The sequence below is a fragment of the Cajanus cajan genome, chromosome 11 (assembly GCF_000230855.2).
Source record: "Cajanus cajan strain Asha chromosome 11, NIPB_CcT2T_4, whole genome shotgun sequence".
In the NCBI taxonomy this organism is placed as follows: Eukaryota; Viridiplantae; Streptophyta; class Magnoliopsida; order Fabales; family Fabaceae; genus Cajanus; species Cajanus cajan.
In genome coordinates this window covers 371859-381555 of record NC_138527.1, presented here as the reverse complement: position 1 = coordinate 381555, position 9697 = coordinate 371859, and the positions used below count along the sequence as shown (strand labels likewise).

The 9697-nt window shown below is 36.9% G+C and overlaps 1 protein-coding gene across 3 annotated transcripts; it reads left to right on the top strand.

The window, feature by feature from the left end:
* The first annotated feature begins 3193 nt into the window (after positions 1-3193).
* CSLD4 (cellulose synthase like D4) lies at positions 3194-7480 on the top strand. 3 transcript variants are annotated; one of them, XM_020380228.3, is made up of 6 exons: positions 3194-3406; positions 3587-4030; positions 4135-4524; positions 4623-5427; positions 5496-6268; positions 6342-7480. In XM_020380228.3, exons 1-6 carry the CDS (start codon positions 3396-3398, stop codon positions 7303-7305), a joined length of 3387 nt encoding a protein of 1128 aa, XP_020235817.2. In that variant the 5' UTR covers positions 3194-3395; the 3' UTR covers positions 7306-7480. The 3 variants fall into 3 exon arrangements, with proteins under 3 accessions (XP_020235817.2, XP_029130631.1, XP_082922939.1); XM_029274798.2 differs by having other exon boundaries at positions 3546-4030; XM_083066813.1 differs by having other exon boundaries at positions 3194-4030.
* The last annotated feature ends 2217 nt before the right edge of the window (positions 7481-9697 follow it).

The window sequence follows — 9697 nt, the reverse complement described above, 5'->3', positions numbered from 1 at the left end:
GGGATGTGAATCATTTAAGCTCCTCCTCTCTTTCCTTCTTTTTTGTATCATTAAGTTTGAAGTATTTAAAATTTTCACGCCTCGATTGTCCATGTAGTCAAAAAAGCATAACCAAAAATTTCTAGTTTTGGGTTGTGTTTTGATTCCTAATTAGCTTTTATATTAAACGCTTTTGAGAAGAGAAGACCATACTTTTATGTGTTCTATATTCAAATTTCCCTTCTCTCTCTTTTTGGGTCCTGGGGTGGGTAGGGATTTTGAGGCTTATAATTTATCTAATAATAGATAGATTGTCGGGTCCATAAATGAGCTATGATCATAGAAAATATCTTCATATTCAACTTCAGCAAGGAATTAATTATTTACAAACTCTAGCCATCATCATAAGATTAAGAGAGTAAATCAGGGGATCTAATGTTAATCTTGCATCTGATGCCTGTTTTAGTATGTTCCAGCTTGTGATTGAAGAAAATCTGATAATCTAATTGGAAAAATAAAAGGATTATTCAAGCAGTTAAACATGCACTAAAAACTTAGTCTTCCTTTATCAAATGCTTTAGATTCAATGATGTTTAAGTTTCTGCTATGTAATTAATATGGCTCAACATAATTCATTCCTATTCCTAACAAACAGGAACAAAATTAACATTGTGGAAGCCGGTGCATTAGAGCCGATAGTTAGTTTCCTCACATCACAAAATCCAAATCTGCAGGAGTATGCAACTGCATCATTGCTCACTCTATCAGCCTCTCCAACCAACAAACCAATCATCAGTGATTGTTTACTAATTAGACTTATTCTGACTCATGTAAACATTTACTTTAAGTAAAAATTTTCTGGTTGGTGGTACATTTGTTTTGTAGCTATGTTTCTCTTTTTCCATCTTGGATAGTTGGATTTTTTTTGTATCTTTGTTTCTTTGCTTTACTTTACCTTTACTGTGTACTCTTTCTAAATTATTCTTTGGGCAACTTTTCAGGCACAAAAGGGATGTGAATTGATCAGCTTCTTAGAAGCTCAAGTAGGTTTAAGAAGGCACAAAAGGGATGTGTATATTTGAAGACTTATTTTGGATGTTTTATATTAATTCTGGTTTAGAATATTTTATTTGATTTTTACTATTAGTTATTAGTTAAATGTCATTTCTTTTTTGGATTCTTTTTATTAGTTGTGATTTTGTAGATTGTATTATATATTATATATTTTAATTACTTTTATTGTGATATTAGGACTATATATGCATTATCAATTTTAGTGTTATTGTTTGATTGTTAAACAGGTTCAAAATGAAAATTAAAATAAAATAAAATATATAGTATTTCTACTATAAAATTAGCGATCATGTCTAAAAATAAAGTAAGCCTAGCGACCAATATTTTTGTCTTTAAAAATAAAAATATACTTAGCGACCACTTTAGCGACCGAAAAAAATATTAGTTATTTTTTTTTTTCAAAAATAAAATTATATTTAGCGACTGATTTAGCGATTGAAATTAAAATTATTTTTTAAAATAATAAAATTTAGCGATCGATTTAGCGACCAAACTTTAAATTATATAAAAAAGAAACAACACTTAGCGACCACTTTAGCGACCGAAATTAAAATTAAATTTTTATTAAAAAAATATTTTTAGCGACCACTTTAGCGACCGAAATTAAAATCAATTTTTTTAAAAAACATTTTTAGTGACCGATTTTAGCGTCTGAAATGAAAAATGATTTTTTAAAAAAAATGTTAGCCACCGACTTAGCGACGGAAAGGAAAATCATTTTAGAAAAAAAAATAAATTATACATTTAGCGAATGATTTAGTGACGTATAATTCAGTCACTAAATTGGTCCTCATATGGTATGGCGACCATAATCATAGTGACCACTTAGCGACCGAAAATTCAGTCGCTAACTAGCGACCAACCGTATTTCCGTCGCTAAAAAACTTTGCGACCAGGATTTTTGCAACCACATCAAATCGGTCGCTAAATTAAATAGCGACCGATTTAAGCATTTTAGCGACCGATTTTGTTGGTCGCTAAAATCCTTTTGTTTGTAGTTGTTAAAATTTGATATAGAACATAAGTTATTGAGTAGCGTAGGTCTAATAAGATTTACTATTGGAATAAGTGAATCTCTCTTCTCTCCCTTTCTCTCTCTCTCTCACTATATATATATATATATATATATATATATATATATATATATATATATATATAGATAGATAGATAAATAGATAGATAGATAGATAGATAGGCACATGTGCATGGATTTTCAAGAACTATTTGCATGAGATCCTAAGTTAGAGAATGTTTATCTTTCATTGTAGATGTCTATTATACCTGTGTGATGACCTGATGGATCATTACATAAACTGACTAATTGTAATGAATCTAATTTAATTATAACAGACATTCAAATTAGGCTTATAATCGAAGTTGAAATTTTAGAAAAGTTGTTAGTTTGAATAAAAAGATTCAATTAAAAATTTCATTGAAAACATGTATAATTCATTTAATTGATAAATTTGTTTGTTTAATATAAGAACTTCTCTAGCCTTTACTCTTATAATTTTTCTACTATGTTAATATATATTTTCCTATAATAAAATTAAAAATAATTTAATCATGGCATTAATAAAGAGTAAAATATGTTTTTAACTCTCTAAATTTTTTCTAAGTTCAGTTTTAGTTTCTTTAATTTTTTTGTTTTGTTTTATTTTAGTATTTTTAATTTGAAAAGGCATCATATTTTATGCTTAAAGTAATTTTGATAATATTTTATAACCATTTTAAGCAATAGCATTTTCAAATTAGAAGGATCAAAATGAAATAAAACTTTTTAATTCTAATTTTAAAAATTTTAAGGGAACTAAAAACTTTTTTTTCTTTAAATTTACTTCTGCCAATTTTTATGTGTTGTGACGTATAGTATATATTGACAAACAAAAACCTAATTGAAGGTAACCTTTGGTGATTTCAACTGTTCTTATGTTCTTAAAATAAGGTAATTAGTCTGAATATAAAGACGGAAAGGATTTTAATGTTGGACAACTAATTTGATAAAAAAAAAAAGTGTATAAACAAAATTGTAACCAAATAAAGGCTTAAAATAGAAAGAGTTGAAGATAGAACATAAATAGAAAAGTTACAAACCAAAAAGTTTACATGTATAAAGAGAGATAGAGAGCAACAGAGTTCTACGAATTCGGAAGCGAGACCCTGAAAATAGCCTTGTAGGATGGACTTGGTCTCTCACCATAAATCCTTCTTCTCCGCCAACATTCTATACTCTGACAAATCTCTCATTTGTCAATCAAAATTCTTGTCTCTAACTACCTTCTTTCAATCTCCGACCATGAATAATTTGAACTCTCATTCTTATCTTTGATTATAGCTAATAGATGTTGCCATGGTAAATTAACGTTATTTCTATTTCGTATTTCTCTCCAACTAACTACTTTTCGTTCTTCTTCATGAATTTATTACGAATCAAAATGGAAAATAATAGAGTACATGTAGATTTTGTTAATTGGTAGAAAATTAAATTATAGGTGGAGTAGAGGCAATAATAAAGAATGGCATCGATGTCTAGGCAACCTTCAAAGAAGTCTGCACGTAACGGTGGAGGATCATCATCTGGTAGTTCTCAAGGAGCAAATAACGCGGGCGGGCCCACTGTGAAGTTTGCGAGAAGAACTTCAAGTGGAAGATATGTGAGTCTGTCAAGAGATGACATGGACATGTCCTCAGACTTATCAGGGGACTACATGAACTACACTGTTCATATACCCCCTACCCCAGACAATCAACCCATGGACACATCTGTAGCAATGAAAGCTGAAGAACAATACGTTTCCAATTCTTTATTTACCGGGGGATTCAACAGCGTTACCAGGGCGCATCTAATGGACAAGGTCATCGATTCTGAAGTCACTCATCCTCAAATGGCCGGCTCCAAAGGCTCTGCATGTTCAATTTGTGATGGCAGGGTCATGAGGGATGAGAGGGGAAATGATGTGACTCCATGTGAGTGTAGGTATGTATGTACGTACGTGTGCAAATTCACAATTATATTTATATATCATCTATATCATCATGCATATATATCTCTTAATTTTGACAAGAGAAATTCAAATTTAGGTTCAAGATTTGTAGAGATTGCTTTATAGATGCACAAAAAGAATCTGGTATGTGCCCCGGTTGCAAGGAGCCATATAAAGTCGCGGAATACGAGGAAGACCTCACAGAATACCCCAACAACGGGGCATTGCCATTACCAGCACCAAATGGTTCCAAACGTAATTCAAACATGTCAGTTATGAAGAGAAATCAAAATGGAGAATTTGACCATAACAAGTGGTTGTTCGAGACTCAAGGTACCTACGGCGTTGGTAATGCGTATTGGCCCCAAGATGACATGTACGACGATGGTGAAGAACCCCTTCCGGGAGGAATGCTAGATCCAGAGAAGCCGTGGAAGCCGTTAAGCCGGATAACGCCAATTCCATCAGGCATCATGAGTCCTTACAGGTTAATTACCATTTCTATTAATTGCATCCCACATATTATATATACAGTAATAATTATTTCATGCATTGCAATCGTGCATGGATGTATCTGAACTGCAGGTTGATTATTGTTGTTCGGTTAGTAGTATTGTGCTTCTTCCTACACTGGAGAGTGGTACATCCAAATGTAGATGCAGTATGGTTGTGGCTTATGTCCATTATTTGTGAGATATGGTTTGCCTTCTCGTGGATTCTAGATCAAATTCCGAAGCTTCACCCCGTGAATCGTTCCACCGACCTTGAAGTCCTTCATGACAAATTTGATACTCCAACCCCATCAAATCCCTCAGGGCGATCTGATCTACCCGGTGTGGACCTCTTCGTGTCCACTGCCGATCCTGAGAAGGAGCCACCTTTGACCACTGCTAATACCATTCTTTCCATATTAGCGGTTGATTACCCTGTTGAGAAGCTTGCGTGCTACGTTTCTGATGACGGAGGTGCTCTCTTGACTTTTGAAGCCATGGCTGAAGCTGCCAGTTTTGCCGACTTATGGGTTCCCTTTTGTCGAAAACACAACATTGAGCCCAGAAATCCAGACTCGTACTTCAGCTTAAAAGTTGACCCCACCAAGAACAAAAGCAGACCGGATTTTGTGAAGGACAGGAGGCGGGTGAAGAGGGAGTACGATGAGTTCAAGGTACGCATAAACGGCCTTCCAGATTCCATCAGGCGAAGATCTGATGCATTTAACGCCAGAGAGGAAATGAAGATGATGAAGCATATGAAGGAGAGTGGGGCTGACCCTTCTGAGCCCGTCAAAGTCTTGAAGGCCACGTGGATGGCTGATGGCACTCACTGGCCTGGTACTTGGGCTACTCCTTCTAGTGAACATTCCAAAAGTGATCACGCTGGAATACTTCAGGTACCTAACTAACTAACTAACTACTTGGTTTCATTTGAATAACCAAATTAACGGCGTGTTATATATAGGTGATGCTAAAGCCGCCGAGTCCTGATCCGCTACTGGGAAGCGCAGATGACAAGATTATAGACTTCACAGAGGTAGATACGCGGTTACCGATGTTTGTATATGTTTCTCGAGAGAAGAGGCCAGGCTATGACCACAACAAGAAAGCTGGTGCCATGAATGCATTAGTTCGATCATCTGCAATTTTGTCGAATGGGCCATTTATTCTGAACCTGGACTGTGACCATTACATCTACAACTGCAAGGCGGTGCGGGAAGGCATGTGCTTCATGATGGACAGAGGAGGTGAGGACATATGCTATATCCAGTTCCCGCAGAGGTTCGAAGGCATCGACCCCTCGGATCGCTATGCCAATCACAACACCGTCTTCTTCGACGGAAACATGCGAGCCCTGGACGGCGTTCAAGGTCCAATGTACGTGGGAACTGGATGCATGTTCAGGCGGTTTGCCCTGTACGGATTCGACCCACCCTTTGCGGACAAGGATGACAAGAAAGATCCTAAAAAGAATAGTGAAGAAGGTCATCAAGGCAATGAAACGCCGGCCATGAATGCCAGCGAGTTTGATTCAAACCTCGACGTGAATCTACTGCCCAAGCGCTTTGGTAACTCAACCATGCTGTCTGAGAGCATACCCATCGCAGAATTCCAAGGCCGTCCCTTAGCGGATCACCCTGCCGTCAAGTATGGACGTCCACCTGGTGTTCTTAGGGTCCCTCGCGACCCGCTTGATGCTAGCACTGTAGCTGAAGCCGTATCCGTCATTTCTTGTTGGTTCGTTTCCTAACCTGTGCTTTTCTTTTTATTTTCATTGGAAATGAAATAAACAATACTACTATATATGTAGGTACGAAGACAAGACAGAATGGGGAGACAGAGTGGGATGGATTTACGGGTCTGTGACAGAGGATGTGGTGACGGGGTACCGAATGCATAACCGTGGATGGCGTTCAGTGTATTGCATAACGAAGAGAGATGCATTTCGGGGATCAGCGCCGATTAACCTCACTGATCGACTACACCAGGTGCTGAGATGGGCGACGGGATCTGTTGAAATATTCTTCTCTAAGAACAACGCATTCCTTGCGAGTAAGCGCCTGAAGATTCTCCAACGTTTCGCTTACCTCAACGTTGGCATCTACCCCTTCACCTCCATCTTCCTCGTTGTCTATTGCTTCCTCCCCGCACTCTCTCTCTTCTCGGGATACTTCATTGTCCAAACGCTTAGCATTGCCTTCTTGATCTACTTGCTCATCATTACCATATGCCTCGTCATGCTGGCCATTCTGGAGGTTAAATGGTCTGGCGTCGAGTTGGAGCAGTGGTGGAGGAACGAACAGTTTTGGCTCATTTCTGGAACCAGTGCTCACTTGGCTGCTGTCGTGCAAGGTCTCCTTAAGGTGATTGCTGGTATTGAGATTTCTTTTACCTTGACGTCCAAATCAAGCGGGGAAGACGACGATGACATTTTTGCAGATTTGTACATAGTCAAGTGGAGCTCCTTGATGGTTCCGCCAATTGTTATTGCTATGATGAACATAATCGCCATCGCTGTTGCGTTTTCCAGAACCATTTACAGCGCAAACCCACAGTGGAGTAAGTTCATAGGAGGAGGATTCTTCAGTTTCTGGGTGCTTGCTCATTTGTACCCGTTTGCCAAAGGGTTGATGGGGAGGAGAGGCAAGACGCCCACTATTGTGTTTGTGTGGTCAGGTCTCATTGCAATTACGCTTTCTTTGCTTTGGGTTTCCATTAGTCCACCAAAGGGCTCCGATGGACAAGGTACAGGGGGAGATTTTCAATTTCCATGAAGGCTGGGGTTCGCTGCTTTTAGTTTCTCTTATCATAAGCAACACTAATGTATCTTTGTATCGCTTGTCTTGAGTACATAAATAGGAAACTAAATTAGTTTTAAAAGGTTAGAGTCATGTACGCAAAACTATTAATTAGTTTTTACATCATAATTATTGTGCATTTTGAACTTCATCCACGTCAACTTTGCATCCTTTGGAGGCTTATCTTTAAGCTCATTCGCTTTCAACTACGAAGCTTTCCTTTTCTTTTTGTAAAATTTTAATTTCTTTTCAAAAGTTATGAAAATTTTCTTTTTAAATAAACCCGTAGAGAAAATGAAAGAATTTAAAAGTAACTTGTGGTATGCTTCTTGTAAAGTAAAAAAGATATTTAGTCTTAAAAATCTTGATGGTTTAACATGTCTTTTAATTATCTTTTTTCTTGCACTCTATATTGTTACTGCTATTACTTTCATATTAAAAAGTGTGAATTTTTGATAGGTATTATTCCCCTTTCTAACATTTGTTTTTTTTTCTCCATAATAGCTCATATCAAACAAACAACAATCAAACATAGAGTAGAATACAAGTATAATACTAAAGTATGGTTAAGAGATTTCAAGATCGACATTTTGATCTTAAAGAAAGCTCAATTAAATCTAATTCAAAGTAAATTAATTATCATCAAAATGTGTTGGACCATATACAAAGTTTCAACAATTTTAGGAAAGGGAGCATATAAACTACAAGTTATAGACTACAACATCATTCTGAGGGCTAGAAATGCAAACGGTCTTCATTTTTTCTATAGCTAAGTTGATTTAATACGTTTTTTATTTACTTATTTTAATGTTTTTATTTTCGTGTAAAAACTCCAACTTTAATTTTTGGCACATATATAGATATATACACGCACAAAAAAATCGTTGACTCTTTACCTTTTCGCCAACATGATATTCTTTCAATCTACAAATAAACACCCTTGGATGAGAATGTACATCTTCTTAAGTTGACTATGAAAATAAATACCCTTGGGAGAGAACGTCCATCTTTCCAAGTTGACTACAAAATAATTGCCATTGGATAAGAATATACATCTCTTTAAGTTGATTACGAAAATAAACGTCCTTGGATGAGAATGTACATCTCCCCAAGTTGATTGCGAAATTAAATGTCTTTGAGTGAAAATGTACATCTCTCCAAGTTGATTGCAAAAACAAATATATAGTAGATCACTTGTCAAAATCATCGATAAAAAGAAAAATTCATAATAACTTAAAAAAGAAAAAAGATAACTCAACATTATGTTGATCTACAGGTTAACAAACAAAAACTATTAAGGGATGAAACATTTATCATCTCGACAAAACAATGATTGGCATATAAATGAGCTAAAAATTGTTATAATATTAGAAAAAAATAAACATTTTTTGTATCGAGGAGAAGCTGATTAACAAAAAATGGGTTAAATCGTCACAAGTTTAATTTGAAATATTTGCTATCTATTATATCGACAAGACAATGATAAAAAAAAATACGAAAATAAAACAATTTATGACAATACAAGAGGAAGAAATATTCAAAACCTTGACAAATGTAAACACTCTACAAAGGAAGTGTTCATACCGGAGATCGATCGTAGGGACGATCTACTGGGCAAGATTGGTGAGCCTTCTTTGCTGGGTACGCTTGCTGTTCCAAAGTGGGGGTGATACCTGCAAAAGAGACTCCGATGCTAAAGTTAGTGTTTGTGGATGTATGGGTCTCGTATAAGTAATGCACGTACCTTTATGTGAATTAGGGTCTCACTGGACCTTGGGCCCGAGATTAGTTATGATCTATTTAGATAGTGGGCCTTATCTTGGCCGATGTCGCCTGGCGCGTGTCCGATGTCAATCTGCGCTGTGACGCCGAGCTCGAGCTCGCCTTCGCGGTACGGATAGTACACTAGCCCCCCAAGCTCCGAAGACCGTGGGTCGAGGAGTTAATACCGAGCTTGATGAAGGGTCATGACTCTTCGCGTACGCTTCTCTGACGTGACATCATGTGTCATGAATGTCACCTTGTTCCCATAACGCGTGGGCGGCGTGTTAATGGGAGGTGACAGTTATGTAATGATGGGTGCAGTTTGTCATAATGCGCATCATTTAATGTGCCGTCAGTTGTGTCTCCTCCCCCCCACGTCTCACGTCCGTTTCAAATTTGGAGACTTCTTTTCTTTCCCTCTTTCGCGCGCCCTCTCACATTCACTTTACCCTTCCTTCTTTGGCGTGCTTTCGACGCTTCGACTTTCCTTGCTCACTCATCGTCTCCGTTTTCCTTGTCCCTACTCTTCCTCGTCGTCGCCGTTTCCGGCAATCAGGTCCTCATCCTTCGTCATTGTTTTATCGTTGTCAAGGGAGTACTAGGT

Coding starts and splice junctions, on each gene's coding strand:
- CSLD4 (XM_029274798.2), top strand. CDS start 3,570: ATGGCATCGATGTCTAGGCAACCTTCAAAGAAGTCTGCACGTAACGGT. Junction 4,031..4,134: donor GTGACTCCATGTGAGTGTAG/GTATGTATGTAC, acceptor ATTCAAATTTAG/GTTCAAGATTTGTAGAGATT. Junction 4,525..4,622: donor GGCATCATGAGTCCTTACAG/GTTAATTACCAT, acceptor TCTGAACTGCAG/GTTGATTATTGTTGTTCGGT.